At 47.1% G+C, this 22,002-nt stretch overlaps 1 protein-coding gene across 4 annotated transcripts in view; it reads right to left on the reverse strand.

Moving 5' to 3' along the window:
* The window catches only part of CTBP1 (C-terminal binding protein 1), a 57,239-nt gene that overhangs the window by 1,546 nt on the left and 33,691 nt on the right, over positions 1-22,002 (reverse strand). For all 4 annotated transcript variants that reach the window (XM_054973106.1, XM_054973105.1, XM_054973107.1 and 1 more), the window contains 5 exons: positions 15,308-15,514; positions 13,197-13,411; positions 4,758-4,888; positions 3,467-3,594; positions 172-289 (listed from right to left, as the gene is read on the reverse strand). In XM_054973106.1, the coding sequence (XP_054829081.1) occupies positions 172-289; positions 3,467-3,594; positions 4,758-4,888; positions 13,197-13,411; positions 15,308-15,514 (799 nt within the window). The remainder of the gene's footprint in view (positions 1-171; positions 290-3,466; positions 3,595-4,757; positions 4,889-13,196; positions 13,412-15,307; positions 15,515-22,002) is intronic.

Below are 22,002 nucleotides of genomic sequence, written 5' to 3' on the forward strand. Positions count from 1 at the left end.
GCCTTTGATGGTAACTAAGCTAAACTTTGGGGATGTATGCTCAGGATACTCTTACTCTTTGTAAACATGTTAGTGGCTATTTAGCAGCCAATTAAATTACAAAGCTGAAAAATGTTCAGCGAGAGCTTGATTAACTGGCGGTGGTGGTGACTTCCACTGCTGTGCTCCTACCTGTATGCAGCGCCATTGAGCTCTGGGTGAACGACTCCCGGATCCATGCTGGCCCAGTGTGTAGCTGCAGTCAAGTGTTCTTTGTTGACACAGTTTTTCAGGCTGTCTGGAATACGACCTGGTGGACAGGATCATATAATCAAAGCCTGTAACAATCAACTAATGCAAGAGAGGCTGCTGTGGACACTCACGTGTATCAATGTTTGAGGAATGGCCACATCAGGGGCATAACCTGTAACTAATTCTGAACATGCAATTTTTCTTGACCAGGTACAACTAGACAGCTGGCATCACTTTGACTGAACTTTTTTGTAGCTCAGAGCACACATCTTAAACCAAGGCTCTTTATAAGGAAAAAGGGAGAACTGTGTGTGTTTGGGGGGGGGGGGAAGGATCCGAAAGGCAACGAGAATTATAAGGAAGAAAAAACCCTTGGGATGGACGGCGTGTGGAGAAGTCCTGACCTAGAGCTCACCTGGCCAGGTGGCCACTGACTGGAGCAACAAAGCCATCGAGTCCTTCGTGACAGGCTCACGTGCTATTTTCCATCCATCCATCCATCCATCCATCCATCCATCCATCCATCCATCCATCCATCCATCCATCCATCCATCCATCCATCCATCCATCCATCCATTTATTTAAAATATTTGTATGCCACTTTTCTACCCAAACAGGGCCCCCCAAAGGTGGCAAACATTAAAAACAATTTTAAAACAATGTACATTAAAACATTTAAAATAGTAGAAAAATAATTCAATAAACACACACAAACACACCACATGAAGGACAGGAAAGAGGGTCAGTAACAGTTACTGGGGCATGCCAAACAAAACAAAACAATAAAGGGGGGGGGGCAGATGAACCTCCCTGGGAAGGAAGTTCCAACGTTTTGGTGTCACTATTGACACCCTTTCTCGAGTTGCCGCCCACCCAGCCTCAGATGGAGGAGGCACCCAAAACAGGGCCTCTGAAGATGGCCAGAGGGAATGGGCAGGTAACTGTAAATGCAATTGTTTAATTAGGACATTTGTATACCCCATCTTTCTCCCAACTCAGGACCCAAGATATTAATATTGGGACCCAAAAGATTAATATTACAATTAATTAATATGCTGAGGAATTAAAACCAGTTAATTAAAACAGTTAAACCACAAAGTTCTTATGAACGATTTTGTCTCGCAATTACACCGGAAGGCCCCGTGGGCTAGGCCCTTGAGTCATTCCTGCCGGGAGGCCGCTCTGTAGCAGCCGGTCAGGCAGCAAAAGAAAAAGCCCGTTGTGAGGAATGTAACTGACAAATGGTTTCATATTGGAAAATACTGTCTTTCAAGGATGCAGACCCCAGGCACTTTGTGAGGGGCTTTAGCGGCGGCACCATGAAACAGACCTGGAAATGAACAGGCCGCCTGTTAAGGGACTTGGGGACTGGTGTCATGTGGTCTCAACAGGCAGAGCCTGATCGTGTCTGTTACTTGAAAGGGGTGTGGCTATCCAGCAGTGACACGTGCGGATATTCTTGACTTGCACAGCTCTATTCGGTCTATAGCAATGGTTCTCGACCTTTTGCATCTTATGTCAACAAATCTATCAAAGAAGTTGGGTCCCCTCGTGACAGAAACAAAAAGCCCGCTTTCTTGCTAGAAGGGCATTTATACTTACAGGCATTCTGTTACTGTACGCATACTCTATGGTAAGTTTTAAAGACAAACACTGTAGTAGTATTGTTGGGAATAAATTGCTGTGGATTTAAAACACAAAGCTATGGAACATCAAATATTTCCTAATCAACCCTTTTCTTCTAAATAACTAATTTTTTATCTTAGTTGCAAGGAAGAAGTTTGAAGTTAATGGGAATGATAATATATAGGGAGGAAAGCATAACCATGTTGCACTGAAGTGTTGCACTGAAGTGTTGCACATGTGCAACTGCACTGAAGCCCTATCTAAGTTACTATTACTAAACAACGTAGTTAGCTTTGAGTTCTTTTCAACTGAGAAATACTTAATTTCTTTTCTCAAAGGCTCAGGATACCAACTTGCCACATGACAACCATCTCACTTCAATATGCAGCAACACTCATTTCCTTTATATTATATATAAAGACAAGTGTCCTGACTGACTCATCAACGCTCAGCCCAGCTAGTCTATATATAAGCTTGATACTCGTGCTTCGCTACAGTATTTAACTACTTTCCTTTACCTGATTTTTACCTCAGAACACAGAGTTCCACAGCTGACCAATCAGAGAGAGGAGGGTGCAAGCAGGCAGGAAACTGCCAGCCAAACAGGAAAGTCTGGCCCCACCAGGAGATTGGCAACTCTAGTGAACTTTTAGGGGAAGACTGGGAGGTGCATTTTACCTCAGGACACATTTAATGATTCCCAATAGCAACTGCATACTATTCAGAATGTAGGGGGTGAGGACCAATCAGGTTGCATACGCAAATGACCTGTGTTCCAACTGTCGGGGGGGGGGGGAGAGTGTGGAATGTTGTGAGCCCCAATCAGCCTGCATATGCAAATGACCTTGAAAGGCTGGCCCCATCAGGGAAGAGTGGCCAAGCTGGCAGTGGGTGGGGCTGCAAGCAGGCAGCAGCCTACCAGCCACACAGGGAAGATGTATCCCTTTGGGAAAATACATTTTACCCTCTTAGGGGGCAAATTTCTTAAAATCCCTTCTTAGTGGATGTTTACATCATGAAAGGAATGTTCTCTCCACATTTCTAGGTCCAGAGGTTTGAGCTGGACGTTGATGAGTCAGTCAGAACACTTGTCGTTATATATATAGATTTAAAATGTTTATCAATCCACTTTCCTCCAAAGCATCTCAAGATCCAAAGGAGATACCAAAAATGCAAACAGGAAAAGGTAGAACAAGAAGTATAAAATGAATTTAAAACCAATCTAAAAACTCCTTGTGCCTCTTCACCCACGTGGCCTCTAAAGCTCTCTGGAATCATTTTGTTTTACAGCCCCGTTGGAAATCCAGGGAGGTCGAAGCCCGCCACCTCACCCCCTTGAGAAGTCTCTTCCTGAGCGTGGGACAAAAGCCCTGGACCCAGGGCCCTGCAGGAAGCACCAACAGTTCAGGAAGCGCAGGGACTGGCCACAGGGCCTGGCCGGGAGGAGCCACGCTGCCGCCGTGCAGGGCCATGCACAACGGGCCGTTCTGTGCCCTCTAAACCACGCTTGCACTCTGAGCGCCATTAACACTGGAAAAGCCGACCAAGTCACAGGCGGGCTCACTCATGAGACCACGGAGATAAACAGTGAAATAAGAGCTAGGAGCACCTGTGATCGCTCTCCGGATCTCCCGTGCTGCTTCTTCCCTCATCTCTATAGAGGCTTGTTCACTATACCAGGCAGCATGTGGGGTACAGATCAGATTTGGTGCATCCTTCAGGGGACCTTGACTAAAACTGAGCAGGAAAACAAAAGAAACACAAGAGTTTTGCACATGCATTACAAGCAAAATGTGATCAGAGAACTGGTGGTTTTTAATTCTGCTCATGCTGTGCCAATTGACCACTAAAGTGTTACTTCCTCTTCTACCCTTGAGACCACAAGATGGATTATTGCCTTAACTCAGGAAATAGGACCAGCTAGCTATTAGTCCGCAGAAGTTCCACAGAGCTTACTGGAGAAGGTAAGTAAATAAGCAAAATCAGTACAGCAGTTAGAGTAAATGAAGCATTTATGCCTGACAGCTGCAAAGGTCGATTGAAAGCTGCCAATTTCCTAAGCAGACTTGAAAACACTGGGGTAAGATGAGGCATTGCACTGGGGCGATCGTGCTGCCGTAGCATAGTAGTTAAGTCTCTGAAGAGCAAATCAGCACTCTGAGGGTTCGAATCCCAGGACTGCCACGAGCTCAGCAGGCGGCCTTGGGTCAGCCACTCCTCTCAGCCCAGCTCCCTAGCTGTATTTTGGGGAGAACAACAATATTGACTTTGCTCACCAGTAAGTGGGGCACGAATATGTCGAGAAGAGTGGCATATAAGTGCAGTTATTATTACTATTACTATTATCAATACTTTCCCCCTCCTGCTTCTCCTCTGGTGGTGAACCTTTAAAACAGACCAGTTCAGTGTTTTCCTTCGCCCCTTTTCTCATCTGCCACAGCAAAGAAAGTGCAGTGGGGGGACATGTTGGGCAATCGGCCTGGGGCAGATTCCTCTCCAAAAGACACCCTATTGCCCTTCATAGGAAGAAATGGGCAGGCTGCCTCTGCGGGGTGTGTGTGTGTGTGTGTGTGTGTGTGTGTGGCATGTTTCTTCCCTGTCTGTTCTGATGACACCAGAGCACCACAAAAGCACTTTGTCCCAGACTTAGCAACTGCTGCAATAGTTCATGTGAAGCACTGGGAAGGACTCGGCAGGCTGAATATCCCCCTTTTCAGCAAAATAGAAAAGAGTCCAGTAGCACCTTTAAGACTAACCAACTTTACTGTAGCATAAGCTTTTGAGAACCACACTTCTCTGCATCTGACGAAGAGAGCTGTGATTCTCTTCAGCAAAGATCACCTCATTGGGGTGAGATGACCTGAGCACTAGATACTGTGTAGAACAGGAAGCCCAGGCACCTGAATGGCTCCGACTCGTGCACATCCAAAGCGGCCCCCCGTATCCGCCCCTCCTTCAGGGCCTGCGCAAGCGCCTTCTCATCCACCAGCCCTCCTCGCGCCGTGTTCACCAGGAAAGCTCCTTGCCGCATCTGCAGGAAGGAAGGCAAGAGGACGTCACAACATGAACCGCGTGCCGTTCTATGCTGACAGGAACCACCCGTGATGAGCAGAGGCTGAGAAACGGACTGGTGACATTCTTGCATACCCAGAAGAATCAGAGGAGGAAGACAGGCTGGGCTTCATACCATTCTCAGGCTCAAAAAGATGGTTAGCCAGAGTTTAGATGGATACTTTTATGTACTGAACCCAAACCGATACAGAAGCAGAAGCATCCTTGTCAAGGAAAAGCTTAGAGGAAATGTATCACAGGTGCCAGGGTGCTGCCTCCACGTAACTGCACAAGGAGGCTGCACAGGGCTAAGGTGCATGCTGCTGCAAACTCAAGGGAAACCTAACTTTGTAGATGAGTATAAAAAAAGTTTTTTTAATTGTACAACAATTGTTTTTTTTATTGTACAACAGCAATCATTGTACAAACATCATGGGGGGGGGAGAACTGTGGGAGACATCTGGGGCTGTTTCATAACCCAAACTGGCACCTGACCATGGGGGAAAATATGCATGAGGGAGGGAGGGAGGGAGGGAGAGAGAGAGAGCGGAGCAGCAACAGGACGGGAGGAGGATGGGGAGGGGAGGGGAAGGGCGGGGTAAATTGGGAGCTGGAGGCAGAGGGCATGTAAAGGTCAAGTGGGTAAGACGGGGGGAGTGAGTGGAGGAAATCCCCACCCCCGCAAATCCTCTCGGGTCCCCCTCTAGTACCTTGTTTTCCAGCTTCCACAACACTCCTTTTACTACAAGTCTGAGAATGTGAATGTTACAGAAACTGTTTCTAGGCCAGCACCTGTCAGCAGACGTACCGGGTCAGTCCCTAACAGCCCCTCCTCCTAGGCGATGGACTGTGAAAGGGCACCATGTCTGTCCCCCTTGCTGAAGCCAAAGTTGCCACATCCCAACTGGCTTGGCCATTGGCACAAAACATTTTGAAAGGCATGGAACACAGTCTATAGAAACGGGAAACGAAGACACGTTTCCCAGTCACCGGGTATGCCCTCGTACAGCGTTGTGCTGAGAGGCTCTCCCACGCTAGGCTGCCGTCTGCCAGAATGGCAGCATACAAGCTGCTTCGATGCATGAGCAGGCAGGAGAAATCTAAGGAACGGGGGAGCACAGACCCCAAGTGCCGCACTGCCGCTGGCACGTCTTGGTTCTAGGGGCTGCAGGTACCCCTCCTCCAACTCGGTGTTCCTTGCAGACATGCTCTATCTTTTTACTTTCCTATCAGTATGAAAACATTTAAAGAATCACAGCACAACTACTAGAATAAACATAATTAGTAATGTATTAATTTCTTTTCAGAATACAGACATATTCCAACTATTTCATACGCAAAAACTTTCTAAGGTTTTGTAACCTCTCATGACATGCATTATTATTTGTTACTGGTTTCATTTCCTTTGTTACTTGTTGCTAGGAAAAAATAGTTTAATTTTCCTTTGATTCTGTGCATAACATAAACAGGCGCATTTCGGACATACTCGCCCTTTCAATTACGCTGAGTTTAGTTCACAAATGCCCACTTTAACGCTGATGACTTGTTGAACCCCAAGGGCACCCTGATGAGGGAGCAACAGAGCCGCGTCTGCCTCTCTGCCTCCACAAATGCTCCAAGGCAACGCAGGCTGCATGGGAGCTGCAGCGGAACCTCCCATGCGCCTCAGAATCAGCCTGCCTACAGCTCTGGCCCCCATCCGTTTGCAGGACTAGCGGGGCAGCTTGTTACACTTTGCATGGGTGGAGAAAACAGAGTTGCGCTTACCGTAACTGCTGTTCATCGACGTCTTCTGTGCAGACACACATGGGACTGCGCCTGCGCAGGCCTGCCGACCAGATTTTTCTTTTCTAGCAAATGTCCACTAGGGGGCGCACATCTGCCCAATGCATCTGCGCGGCTTTTCCCGCCCTAGCGACATTGGGCGACGTCGCCCCCTTCACCCTCAGTTTCTCCTTTGCCGCCGAATGCCTTCTCATTATCAGGAAGAACGCAGCGGGGTAGGAGGGAGGGTTTGTGTGCCTGCACAGAAGACGTCAATGAACAGCAGTTACGGTAAGCGCAACTCTGTTTTCACTGTCCGTCTTCTGTGCAGCCCCACATGGGAGACTCACAAGCCACTTACCCAGGAGGCGGGCATGTGTTCTCATTGAAAAAGAGACTGAAGCACTGCTTGACCAACAGCAACCTCTTTCCTTTCCCACAAATCTAAAGCATAATGCTTAGCAAACGTGTCGAAAGACGACCACGTAGCAGCCCTGCAGATGTCTTGCAAGGGCACTCCCCTAAGGAAGGCCGCAGAAGAAGCTTGTGCCCTAGTGGAATGAGCTTTTACTTCCAAAGGGCATGGTAATTTAGCATGTAAGTAGCAAGCTTTAACAGTCTGAGTAACCTAGCGAGAAACTGACTGGGCTGTAGCAGCTTTTCCCTTCCTGGGCCCATAGTAGCAAAAGGAATAGTTGTTTGGCACATCTAAACTGCGAGGTACGTTGAAGGTAAAATAAAATAGCCCTTCTCACATCTAGGGAATGTAAGGCCCTTTCAGAATTATTAGTAGGGTCAGGAAAAAATATAGGTAGGACAATGTCTTGTGAGGTATGAAAGTGAGTAGAGACTTTGGGTCTAAAACGAAGGTCAGGTCTCAGAACCACTTTATTATGATGGACCTTCAAAAAGGGAGGATCTGATCTTAGAGCTGCCAACTCGCTAACCCTGCAGGCAGAGGTAATAGCGATCAAGAAAACCACTTTACAGAACAGCCATTTTAATTCACAAGTAGCCAGCGGTTCAAAGGGCGATTTCATAAGCCCCGCTAACACCGCTTGCCGTGACCACTGAGGAACAATTTCTTTGACTTGTGGAAACATGTTATACAACCCCTTCAAAAAAGATTTCGACAGGCTGTGGGAGAAGACTGTTTTCCCATCTATCTTAGGGTGGAAGGCCGAAATGGCCGCTAGATAAACTTTAACAGAGGAATTAGAGAGTCCCCCGTCCTTTAGAGACAGAAGGAACTCAAACACAGATGACAGATGGCAATCCCAAACATTCACTCCGTTGTCACTAGCCCAGGACTCAAAACGCTTCCATTTAGCAGAGTAGTGTCCCTACGGGCATTCAGCAAAATCTCAGCTACTCTGTCAGACATTCCTTCTGACCCAGGATGTGTCAAGCAGTGAGGCTCAGTTTGGGTAGGTCGTGATACCAAACCCCTTTGTCACACAGAAGGTCTGGGTTCAGAGGGAACCGATAATATGACCCCTGTGAAAGCTGCATGACATGTTGGAACCAAGCTTGTCTGGGCCAAAAGGGTGCCACTAGAATTATGTGAGGCCCATCTCTTTGAATTTTGCTGATGATTCGAGATAACAGTGGGAACGGAGGGAAGGCATAAAATAGGTGCCCTGTCCAGCGAATCTGAAAAGCGTCTCCTAGGGACTGGCGACCTAGGCCTCCCCTGGAGCAAAATTGTGGAGCTTTCTTGTTGTCCTCTGAAGCAAAGAGGTCTATTTCTGGGAACCCCCAGTCCAAAAAGATGGCGTTTAGGTAGTTGTCTGCTATGGTCCATTCGTAACTGTCGGACCGCATACGACTCAGTTTGTCTGCGATCACATTTGTGGTGCCAGGAATGTGGACCGCATGAATGAACATGTCCCTGTCCATGGCCCATTCCCAAATCTGAACGGCCTGGTCGCAGAGTGCCTTGGAGGTGGTGCCCCCTTGCTTGTTCAGGTAGAACATCGTGGTGCAATTTGTCCGTGAGCACCTGAACGGATTTCTGCTGCAGCGTAGCTGCGAATGCGATAAGGGCATAACAGACCGCTCTCAATTCTAGCAGGTTAATGTGATCTTCCTTTTCCTGCTCTGACCAAACCTCATGTGCCCTAAGGGCCCCACATTGGGCACCCCATCCTATAGTGGAGGCATCAGTCGAGATTGTGATCTCGGTTTGGATGGATCCAAACGCAATCCCTCCAAGGAGATTAGTTTCACTAAGCCACCATTGTAAGGAACGAAGAACCCCTCGAGGAATGGAATATCTCTTGTTCTGAGATTCGTGTTCAAAATCATGAACTGAGAGGAACCACAGTTGGAGAGGTCGCATGTGCAACCGGGCTATAGGGGTAACTGCTGTAGAAGAGGCCATAAGGCCAAGCAGTCTCTGGATAGCAGTCACCGACTGGAATCTACATCTCGAAAAGAGATTCACCATCCTGCCAATTTTTAATGCACGTTCCTGGGGCAGAAAACCTCTATTTACATCACCATCCAGTTCCATACCGATAAACAGTATTCTCCTGGACAGGGTAAGATAAGATTTCTTGAGGTTAACCAAGAGTCCTAACCGGGAACAGGTAAGCATCACCTTATTAATTTGGACCAGAAGTGCGTTAGCAGAGGGTGCTGCCAAAAGCCAATCATCAAGATAGGGATAGATTGTACAACCTTGTTCTCTTAAATATGCAACTACAACAGCCATACATTTAGAAAAAACTCGGGGGGCTGTTGACAGTCCAAAAGGAAGTACGTGATAATGGTAGATCTTACTCCTACAAAGGAACCTAAGGTATTTCCTATGGTCAGGATGGATGGCAATATGGAAGTATGCGTCCTTGAGATCCAGGACGGCGAACCACATGCCCTCGGGCATTAGCTGGAGGACTGTACTCAAGGTAAGCATTCTGAACCGTTTAACGAGAACAAATTTATTCAATTCTCTCAGGTCTAAAATAGGTCATACACCGCCATCCTTTTTGTCTACAAGGAACATCCTAGAGTAAAAACCCATGGGGGGGTCCTGAGGGAGAACCTCCTGTACTGCTCCCTTCTGCAGAAGCGCTATAACCTCCGCCTGCAACTTATCAGAAGAGGATTGCACTACATAATCAGGAAGAGACAACATCGGGTAAATATCAAACCAAATTTTATAACCAACTGTAACAATGCTGAGTACCCAACTATCACGGGTAATCTCTGCCCATGCCGAGGCAAACTGAGCCAATCTGTTTCCAAACACGACAGATTGTTCAAATTCTAGTCAGAACTGTTTAGGTTGAGTTGCTGATTCTTTGGCATCAGGACCTTGTTGACTGCGACGTGGGCGGTAACTAGGTCTCCTGCGCTCGAAAGAAATTTGCAGGGGGCTGGAATTGCCTGTAGGAACCATAACGTGGATACGGTTGGTATCTCTGCTGTTGACCACGATATCCCTGTGAAGAACGATACTGGTATCGATTCTCGGTGAATTGCCTGGTTGGGAGAATCCCGTATGAACGGGCCATCAGCTGATCCTTACGTTTTTGTGACAGGTACTCATCGGTTCTTGATGAAAAGAGAGATTGACCTTCAAAAGGTAGATTCTCCACCTTGTTTCGTGTCTCGACAGGTAATGCAGTTGTGCGGAGCCATGAGTGTCTGCAAAGCACGATCAAAGATGCCAATGCTCTTGCAGATGTGTCAACTGTGTTGCGACCAGCATTCATTTGTTGTCGTGACAGTCGTAAAGCCTCATCCAGTATTACTTTAGCCAATACTTTCTGGTCAGCCGGAAGCTTCTCCATGAAGACCGCCATGCGATTCCACAGAAAAATTTGATAGGCTCCCATGATCGCCGAGTAGTTGGATATTTTGAGCGGCAGGGCAGCAGACGAGTATAACTTCTTGCCCAGTGAATGCAACTTCCTGCTTTCTTTGTCGATGGGTACGGTATGGGATCCCTGGCGCTGACGGGCCTGCATCTCCTCTGTAATGAGGGAAGACGGTGGCGGATGCGCAAAGAGATATGTACAGACGTCATCTCTAATTTTATATAGAGCTTCCAGTTTACGAGATGTAGGATAAACGGAGGCTGGTTTTTCACAGATCGTGGTAATGATTTCTACTAATCCCTCAGCGAACGGGAATGCAATGGTGGGAGGATTCCCAGACTGGACATATTGTAGTATTTTATCCTTCGGTTTCGGATCTACAGCCAAAATCTCAATGTCCAAGGAGCGGGCCATTCGAAACATCTGCTCTGTGTAGAGCCGGTAGTCTTCCAACAGGGAAATACGACCAGTTCCAATAATGATGTCCTCAGGTGATGGGTCAGGAGGAGGACTAGGACTTGGATCTTGGTGAGGTCCAGGCTGTTGGTAAGTTGAACCCCGTCCGGGAGAACCATAGCGGGAGAACTCACTCCGAGTGTCACCCCGACAATTGATAAGATAGATTCTCTCTACCAGTATAGTCACCAGCAGACCACCTATGGGCTACAAGAGGTGGAGCGTCGGGCAGATCACTGTCATCAGCAGAGGAATGGCATGATGGAGAAGACAGGTGCGGAGAAGGGGTCTTGGGCTTCTCCCAGAACACCTCGTCAGTTTGGACCGAAGTCGATTGTCTGTGCTTCGACTTCTTTTTAGTCTTCTTCCCACCCTGGAAGGCTAAGTCATGGTCGGTGCCTTGACTCTGGTCCACCGGATCCGGTGTTGTTAAGTTAGGCAACGGATCCGAAGCTTTAGACTACGACACGGCACTAATCTTCGAGCCGAGGTTAGGGCGAGTCGACTCCGTAGGCTTCTGAACCAATGGCGTCGGGTCCGATGTCAGATCCGATGACTTCAGAACCGAGCCGGTCAGGATGCTCGGATCTGATTAAGTTCTCTGCACCTTCAGAGTTGGCGTAGAGGGTGGTTCCGACCGTGTCGGAGACTTGGAACGGTGTTGTCGCTTCCGATTTGGATCCGACTTCGGAGGATGTTTGCGATCCGAAGAGGAGCCCGAAGTGTCTTTCGGATCCGAGGTCAGAGTCGGGGTTAGTCAGAACCGATCCGGGGAGCGGGACTGAGAGGTGGAAACGGAGCTACGAACAGACTTCTCAACCACTGAGGGAGGTTCAACTGTCCCGCTAACTGGTGGTGGTCCCTGAGGGGCATCCGTGGCTCCCGAAGCCCACATAGCCCTTCTCCAAAGTAGGGCATTCAATCTATTCGCCCTCTCAGCCCTGGCCTTAGGCGTGAAGCGTTGACAATGCTCACACTTTTCGACGATGTGTCCTTCACCCAAGCACTCAAGACAGACGGAATGGCCATCCGTTCTCGTCATCTTCGTCGAACAGGTTGAACAGCGCTTAAACAGCGCTTTCTCCGCCATCCTTGGAAAAAAACCGAGCGATCTCTTCACAAAATGGCGTTTCTTCACAGTGGACAGCTAGATCTTCACCGGTCGGTGGCAAAGAAGAAACTGAGGGTGAAGGGGGCGACATCACCCAATGTCGCTCGGGCGGGAAAAGCCGTGCAGGTGCATTGGGCAGATGGGCGCCCCCTAGTGGACATCTGCTAGAAAAGAAAAATCCGGTCAGCAGGCCTGCGCAGGCGAAGTCCCATGTGGGGCTGCACAGAAGACTGACAGCGAATCAATAATATTTAAGTTATGGTCATACATTTTGGGAGGCAATTTATAAAAATGTCACAAAAGCTCAAACCAAGATGCCCATCAAATTAATTCCAACCCCCCCCCCCAAAACAAACCTTGGGAGTATTCTCACTGGACACTAGGGGGCTCTAGTCACACAGTCCACACAAAAAGTCTAATATTTGTTACCACATGGAGGAAATTCTCTCAGAATATAATTAAATGAGGATCAATGTTATAAATTGCAGTAGCAGGAACTAGCATTTTTTACTCAACAAAACTACTGAGATAATGCCCTAGCTGATTATATTGTATAAAAAATAGAGATTGGAATGATTCTAGTTGAACATTCTATCTGTTAGGCTGATGGTACTACTGATCAGCATAACAGGGTTAATGATACTATTCTACCTTGCAGGGCTGTTGTAAGGATCACTAAGAGCTAAACTACAAGAGACAAATTACACGAGGACACTCACACAAAGGGAATCACAATGTTAAATGGGAAGCTGAGTTTTGAAAGAGATTGGAAAAGGCTCTGTCAATCTCCCCTCTCTACAGAGCCACAAAGATTACTTCTCAGAGGGTTTCCTCTTTGCCCCCTAGAAGGGGAGGTGAAACTGACAGAGCCTTCAGCAGGCAAAGAGGGAAATTAAGAAACCCTCTGAGGAGATCTTTGCTGGCTCTGTAGAGGGGGGAAATTGACAAAGCCTTCCATTCTGTCTTTTAAAACTCAGCTTCCCGGATAACATTGCAACTTCCTTCACGTGCACATCCTTGTGTAATTCATCTCTTTTTAGTTCAGCTCTAAGATTATGTATAGAAAGCACTTTCAAAATAATATCATCATTATCATCACCACCACTGTAACCCACTCCAACAGAAAGATGTACCTGTTTAATGGTGAAGTCATTGATAAGATGATGGTTGTGTTCATTCAGGCTGCAGTGGAGGGTAACACAGTCACTGTGGAACAGAAGGTCTTGTAACGTGCTCACCCGCTGAAGCCCAAGAGCACGCTCAATGCCGTCAGAGAGGTACGGGTCATAGAAAATGACGTTGAAGCCAAAGGCTTTTGCTCGCAAAGCAACTGCTTGCCCAACTCGTCCTGAAAATCCACATCCCGGGGGGGGGGGGGGGGAGGAAAAAAAGGAATCAGACTGGGGTAGAGCAAGCTATGTACTGATCATGCATGAACCTTGACAAGAAGGAAAACTGGTCTAAAAATAAATAAATAAAATGAATTTCAATGGAGATTAATGTGAAGTTCTGCATTTAGGTAGGAAAAATTAAAGACATATTTATAGGATTGGGGAGGGGCTTGTTTTGGCAATAGTATGTGTGAAAAGGATCTAGGTGTCTTAGTGGACCATACACAGAACATGAGTCAGCAGTGTGATGTGGTAGCTAGAAAAGCAAATGCAATTTTGGGCTGTTTCAACAGAAGTGTAGCGTGTCCACATCACACGAAATGACGGTATCGCTCTATACTGCTCTGGTTAGACCTCACCTGGAGTATTGTGTTCAGATTTGGGCACTACAATTTAAGAAGGATCTAGACAAGCTGGAACGTGTCCAGAGGAGGGCAACAAAGATGGTGAGGGGTCTGGAGACCAAGTCCTATGAGGAAAGGTTGAAGGAGCTTGATATGTTTAGCCTGGAGACGACTGAAAGGTGATATGATAACCATCTTCAAGTACCTGAAGGGCTGTCCTATAGAGGATGGTGTAGAGTTTTTTTCCATTGCACCAGAAAGTTGGACCAGACCCAACAGGTTAAAATTAAATCAAGAGAGTTTTCAGCTAAACATTAAGAACTTCCTGACAGTTGGAGCGGCCCCTCAGTGGAACAGGCTTCCTCGGGAGGTGGTGGGCTGTCCTTCTTTGGAGGTTTTTAAGCAGAGGCTGGATGGCCACCTGACAGCAGTGCTGGTTCTTGTGAACCTTTCTTACATGCCCAGGATAATGCCAATCGCCACTCTGAGGTCAGGAAGCAATTTTCTCTAGGCCAGTATGGCCAGGGATGCCATCTTCTGGGCATGGAGCAGGGGCCACTGAAGTGTGCGGAGGGATGTAGTTGTGAATTTCCAGCATTGTGAACGGGATAGTACTAGATGACACTGGAGGTCCCTTCTAACTCTATGATTCTACGCCCTCCGCCTCAGAGGGAGAGCCCTGTCTATGCCATGGAGGCTTCACCACACAACATCCACACCAATATCCATTTGGCTAGTTCTAGAAGGAGACTACCAAATCCAGCATCAGGGAAATTTAGTGCTCTCTTTAGAATGATCTTAAATGATCTGCTGCCTTTGATACTCAAGGAGTCGTCGTCGATAAACAGGGTGTGCAGCATTCTTTGAATACACAATGTGATAGATTTCATTGCAATATATTTCTCACAGACTGCTCAAAAAGAATTCCAACTTGGACTCTGGACAAAGCCACGAATCCTGGGTAGCGGGCGTGGGGTCAGACCCTCCCTCACGGGACGGTGCTCCTCATTTTCAACGGAATGGCTCCAGAGATCACCTGATGGACAGAACATTAAAAGGCTTGCAGGGGCTATTTTGATGTGGATAGCATTGCTTGGAAATTATTGACATGCTTATTTATATAAGGAGCTGTAATTGTATATGGAATCAAAACTATGAAATGATCATTTTTAAAGGGGAAACCACATTTTTTTTTTAAAAAAACACAGTGGTAGGCACATGAACTACTCAAAAATAAATGCATCATATTAGAAGAAATGCAGAAATACTGGCCATGTTTACAGAAGACAGTTATAATTTATTTCAATTAGAATAAAATTGGGAAGGGGTAATCATTGCTTTGTGATATCTTTCTGGTATTTCTATTTATCACAGGACTGGATGAACCCCCAATAAATACAGAAACAATCTTGCTTTGCCAAGTACAAACAAACGGCTACACAACACTTCAAGGCCGTAACGCTGTTCCAACGGGAAACGCAACCGGGCGCTTCCTTCAAAGGAGCATACCTAGCCCGATGATGCCCAGGGTCTCCCCTCTGATTCTCGCAGCCCCAGAAGCAACTTCCCGGATCTGCTCTACGCTCTGCACCCTCGTGCCTTCACGCAAGGCCTGATGAAGCCAAGTGGTTCGTCTGTAGAGGTTCAAGATGTGGCACAGTGTAGAATCTGCCGTCTCTTCTACTGATGCCGCTGGGACATTACAGACAGCAATTCCTTTTGCGGTAAAGCACAAACAGTGAGATCCCACAGTCTCATAAACTTGTTCAGACTCATGGGAAGGAACTTCTATGCAAAGATATTCTGGCATAGTCACTCAGCCGAAGACATGCAGGTGTAGCTTCAAACTTAACACAACATGCTTAGGGTACAGCTAGTTGTGCAAGGAATTCTTCCATCATCAGAAAAACCCATTCCGGTTAACCTTTTGTCTGTTTGCTCTGGCTGCTACATATAAGAAGTATAGCTCTTTAGAATCAACTGTTGGTTTATTTACAGGCAGCCCAATTTCAACATTTTATTTACAGTAGCAATTTACTCATTAAAATAATCACATCCTGCCTTTCCCTTGTGACGCAACACAGCTTGCAACTTTAAACATACAAAGTACAATAAAACCCCGATTAACCCAACGCCACAAATAAATGCCTGCGACTCACACCCCATTGAAAGCCCTAAATAAAATAATAAAACAGCCTTTCAAAGCCTCCTAAAAACTTCTAAGGAGAACGCTTATAAAACTGATTTTAAGAGCGGTCAGAAATCATTTTCAGAGAACCACCTAACCAAACCAACATCTGAGTTATTGGGAAGAGCACAGCAAAGCAGTCGGCCAGCCTGTTTCTTGTCCTTTTTCAAATACTGGTCCAGGCTTCTCTGCCTAGTTAGAAGCAGGGAAGGCCTTTTCCTCTGGGAAAGTCCAGTCAGTTCCCAGGGAGACAAGAGTGAGATGGAACTAGCCACAGGTGCAGACCACAAGGGCAGAAGGGAGTTTTTGCACCTGGATTCCATCTCACTGGCGCACAGCATTCTTGGAGCAGAGTGATTTGCTGTTCGTTGTGAGGATGTGCCAGCTGCAGAGACGGGGCACTGCAGGGTGAGCAACTCGTTGACTGGTCATGCCGGTCAGGCCTTAAAGTCTGAACCCTCATCCTAGTTACTTCCTTGCTAGGGATCGCATCTTTTGCTCGCAGGTGCCTATAGCCATACATCATCTTTGTGCCTTCACCCTGCTTGCCTGAGCAGCTCTCAACCTGGAAAACAGTGTTGCACTTACCTGTAACTGATGTTCGTCGAGTGTCTTCTGTGCACACACACTGGGGACTGCGCCTGTGCAGGCCTGCCTCGGAGAGAGAGATTTCTAGCTCTATGACTTCTGAGGGAGTGCTTCTGCCGGTCCGCGCATGTGTGGCATTTTCCCGCCCTATTGTTGAGCAGAGATGCGGAGCACCCCCTCCTCCCTCAGTTCTCCTAGGCTGCGGGAGGAAGAGTTTTCTCTCCTCATAGTGGGGTAGGAGGGAGGGAACGTGTGTCTGCACAGAAGACACTCGACGAACAACAGTTGCAGGTAAGTGCAACACTGTTTTAGTCTTCGTTCTTCTGTGCAGCCCCATATTGGGAGTATAACAAGCTACTCACCAATGGGGGCGGGTGTGTGGAGACTCAAAGCGAAACAAGGCGGAAGTACTGCATTCCCCACAGCTGCATCTGATCTGGAATTAGTGTCAACTGCGTAGTGTCTGATGAATGTTATCGGTGGGTGACCACGTGGCGGCTTGGCAGATGTCTCAGAGGGACGTTCCCTGAAGGATGGCTGCTGAGGATGATTGAGCTTGTGTTGAGTGTGCCTTGACTGACCTTGGACACAGAGTTTTGGCTGTAAAGTAGCATCGTTTAATGGCCACCACTATCCATCTGAAAAGAGGCTGGTTAGAAACTGGTAGGCCTTTTCGTGGGCCTGCATAACATACAAAAAGAGACTATGACCTTCTGAAGAGTCTTGTTCTGTGAAGGCAATATAATAAAGCTCTCTTTACATCTACGGTGCATAGTGCGCGTTCTGAGTCTGACATGGGATTTGGAAAAAAGACCGGTAAAGACAACTTTTGGTTTAGGAAGCTTGAGACTACCTTTGGGGTAAATTGGAGACTAGGATGTAGGATGACCTTTTGAGAGAAGAATTGCAGAAACGGGGGGAGGGGTCTATCCTTAGAGCAACTAATTCCCCGACTCTCTTCAGAGAGGTGATGGCTACCAGGAAAGCAACCTTCCAAGACAGGGGGGCTAATGTGAAGTGAGCTAATGGTCTGAAAGGTGGTAGCATTAATTGAGTCAAGACTAGAGAGAGGCTCCACTGAGGGACTGGGATAGTTGTAGGTGGAAAATTGTGAAGAGCCCCTTTTAGGAACTGCTTAGTTGCGCGGTGAGAAAATAAGGTCTTGCCATCCACATGTTCATGGAAGGCCGAGATGGTGGCAAGATGAACCTTAATAGATGAGGCTGTTAGCCCTCTATGTAGTAGGGAGAGAAGGTAATCAAATACCATGGGTATGGGACAGCTGAAAGGGAATTGTCCTCTGTCTAGTACCCACTTTGTAAAATTATTCCATTTTAGTTCGTATGATACGCTGGTAGAGGGTTTCCTAGTGTTTAATAGAATCTGAGTTACTTCCCTGAAAAGGCTGGTGCTTTGGGAACAGTAGCCAGGCCGTAAGGCTGAGCGTGGTGACATCATGGTGCATAAAATGACCCCTCAACAGTGGGTCTGGGGCCCCCGGTAGTTGATGGAATTGATCCTCTCCCAGAGGAGGGGAAGCCAATCCCTGCGAAGCCAGAAAGGTGCAACGAGGATGCAATGTGTGCGGCAGTATCTGATTCTGCACAAGACTTGAGATAGTAGAGGTATTGGGGGAATACACAGAACAGTGCCTTGTCCCAAAGTATCTAGAATGCATCCCCGATGGACCAGTGGTCTGATCCCACCGGAGAGCACAAGATCCTGGCCTTGGTGTTCCCTGAAGTTGTGGCGAGGTCAATCTGTGGAAATTCCCACTTAGTGAATATTGGGCAGATATACCTGTTGTTGATCGACCACTCGTGGTGCAGCCTGAAAAGCCTGCTCGATGTGTCTGCCCTGGTGTTTATGGTGCCAGCAAGGTGTATCACCTGAGGGAAGGTGTTGTTGTGGATAGCCCATAGCCAAAGTCATATGGCCTTTTTGCAGAGAGTTAAAGAAGCTGTTCCCCCAATAGAGTGTGGTGGTATTGTCTGTTTGCACCTGAACTCTTCTGATGTGTAACAGACCTGCAAAAGAGGTAAGTAACACATGGCTCTCAATTCTAAGACATTTATGTGCATCTTGGATTCAGCTACTGACCAGGTGTTCTGTACTGAGCATTCCTCAAAGTGGGCTCTCCAGCCTGGAAGGGAGGCATCAGTGGTTAGTCTAATTTCAGGTGGATGGATGACGAAGGGGGTACCCATAAGTAAGTTATCCTGGCTTGACCACCATTGCAGCGATCTAATAACAATCCTGGGAATCGAAAGGTACTTAGATCGTGATTCCCTAAAGGGATGTGTGTGTGTGTGTCAAATTGTCTAATACACCAGTTTTGGAGTGGCCTCATGAAGAGGCATGCAAAGGGGACCACGCAAGTGGTAGAGGTGATAAGTCCTAGTAACTTCTGTATGGATTTAGAATGTCGAAAATGTTTGTTGCAGCATTGATTGTGGGGATGCCATCCTACCTCTGGGCAGAAAAGTCCCACCTGCTTTTGCATCCAACGTGGCACCTATGAACTGTGCCGTCTGAATGGAGAGTTCAGTGTGTTCTAGCAATGTGTGTCCTCTGGATCAGCCCACCAGGAGCAAGCCATCCATGAAAGGGTAAATAATGTATCCCTTGATCTAAGGAATGCTACTGCTACGGCCATGCATTTAGTGAATACACGTGGAGCTGAAGGAAGCCCATAGGGCAGGGCAGTACACTGAAATGTTTCCTCGCCATAACAGAAGCAGAAGTATTTTCTGTGTGCATGGTGTATAGCAATGTGAAAGTATTTAAATCTTTTAAATCCAAGACTGCGAACCAAGAATCAACTTCTAAATATCGAATGACATTAGATAGGGTTAATATATGAATTTTTTCAACTTAAATGAAAGTCAAGAATTGGTCTGACTCCACCCCTTTTTATCCACTGTAAAATATTTGGAGTAAAAACCAAAGTTGCGATCATCTGAGGGAACTTTCTGTATGGCCCCCTTTCCCAGTAATTCAGAGATGGCTAGGTGTAGTTCTTGAGAAGGAGCTGCTGTAGATTTCCCTGTAGGGGCTAATGGTGGTGCTTCAACAAAATGCTCCCAGAGGAACAGGCCGCACGACCCCATGACAGCCGGGGAGTTTGAGATTCTAACATTCAGGGCCTCAGATGGACGCATCTTCCTCCCGAGCAAATTCAATTTACACCCCTCTTTGTTGCTTGGCGACGAATGGGATCCATGCTGATGTTTTGGTTGGACTTCTTCCGTAACCAATGAGGAGGGTCGAGGGTGACTGAAAACAAAAGCACAATCATGTTGCTTTAACTTATAATATCCTTCCACCTTGCGTGATGGGGCAGGAGGCAGCTTTTCCCATACCCCATGGGCTATATCGAGCAAATCTTCCACTGCTGGGAAAGTAACAGATAAGGCAGAACCAGAGTAGAGGGCCTGAAGCCCATTGCTTTTAGGTTTGGGTGTGGAAGAGGAAATGTCCCGTTCCAGTGCTTTGGCCCTTCTAAGCATTTGCTCAGAGAAGAGCCGGTAGTCTTCCGTGGGAGGAGGTGAAGTGGGGTCCCCCACAAATTCCTCAGGTGACGGGTCAGAAGCTAACTTGGAGATCTGTCCAACTGAGACACCGTCTCAATGTCTCCTTCTGAACCCAATGCTGAATGTAATCGCAACGGAAAGTGTTATAAAAATGTGCCAGGGGCTTCAGATAGTGGATGCTGCACAGGAGTGGAGGGCACAGATGAAGGCATTAATGGAGCTGACTGTAGCCAAGATAAATTCCTGCCAGTTTGGAGCTAGTGCTTGATAGGGGGGTATCTACAGCCATGCTGGAATTGAAGAGGTTGAGGTCTTCGGAACTGATGAAGCAGCCCAGGAGAACGGGGTATATTGCTGAGTCGGGTGGAAGCGACTGCACTGCAATACCAGTTGTTGGAACCGATAATGGAACTGGAGCCTTCAGATCCAACTGTAGAAGGTTCGGAAAGGGAGCCGCAGAAAACGCCTGATACATTTCTTCGCCGATACTTTTCCATTCCTCTTCCTGTTGGAGAGTGGGAGTATGGGGGGAGGATGGTATAGGTGGAGGGAGAAGTATCTCCTCTTCAATAATCAGAGAGGGAGTTGATGACGCCAAGCGATGTCGTTTCTTATGAGAAAGAATAGAGGCAGGCCTTTTCAAATGTGTCTTTGATTTGGCCTTCTTCGGAACTGGCTCTGAAGAAGCTTGTTCCGATCTCATCGATTCCTGGGAGTGGTGCTTCGAGGAGCCCGTTTTCTTCCTTGGGTTAGTCTTGGTTCCCTTAGGTGCCGGTTTCAAGACAGTTGACGGAGCTGATCGATGTTTTGGGACATTGTGCCGACCGGTCTTCAGAACCAAGGTCTCAGAACGGGTGGTCAGATGCAGCTCAGTGGATGGTTTTGCTGCTGGCTTAGAGGATCCTGACAAGACCATTTCCCACAGGGCTGCTTTAAGACGAGAAACCAGATCAGTGCACACCTTAGGGGTAAACCTTTGACAGTGGTGGCAAGCTGCAACGTTGTGTGACCCACCCAGGCAGAGTAAGGATAAATTGTGCTTGTCTGTGTGTGGCATCTTTGTGTCACATTTGGAGCACTCTCTGAATAGCGCCTTATGCGACATGATCCTCAGTGATCATGGTGAGATCGCGCTACTCTGTTCTTAACTATTAAACTATCAACTATCAAATGTAAAGGTAAGTAGAGCAAAGAGACAGAGCAAGAAGCCCTCACACACCGGCAACAAAAAGAGAACTGAAGGATGAGGGGGCCCTCCTCTTCTCTGTGCAGCGACTGGGCAGGAAAACGCCGAGCATGCGCAGACCGGTGGAAGTGCCCCCTCAGAAGTCTTAGAGCTAGAAATCTCTCTCCGAGGCAGGCCTGCGCAGGTGCAGTCTCCAATGTGGGGCTGCACAGAAGAACGAAGACGAACTCTTGTTCTCTGGACTTTGGACTGTGAAGTTTTGCCTGGATCACCACCACGGCTACACTCAGTGGCATAACTGTCTCTAGAGAAAGGCACTTTTTATTTGTATGGCCTTCACCCAGTTCAATAAAGGAACTAGACATTTTGGTGTATAAAGGGCAGACTGTGACAAAAATTCTTTGGTTCTAGAGCCAGCCCAAACATTTAGCAGCCTTCAGGGTTTAGTGATCATAGTCATGATCATAATCATGATCAGTGATCATAGTTTCTTAACTGTTGCTATCACAAAACCTAACCTTAAACTTCACAGTATCTCATAACTTTATTAAAGCTATGACAAAATTGTTGTAACATATAGATAAGCATATGGCAACTAAGTTTATCAATACCACAACAAAAAGCTAACATGTGACCCTGACCTAAGCTCCCCAATCTCATATGTTTCACTATAGCTTTAAAAAGTTCTGTTTAATCCTCAGTTGCCTAC

Source organism: Eublepharis macularius, chromosome 3 (assembly GCF_028583425.1).
Source record: "Eublepharis macularius isolate TG4126 chromosome 3, MPM_Emac_v1.0, whole genome shotgun sequence".
In the NCBI taxonomy this organism is placed as follows: Eukaryota; Metazoa; Chordata; class Lepidosauria; order Squamata; family Eublepharidae; genus Eublepharis; species Eublepharis macularius.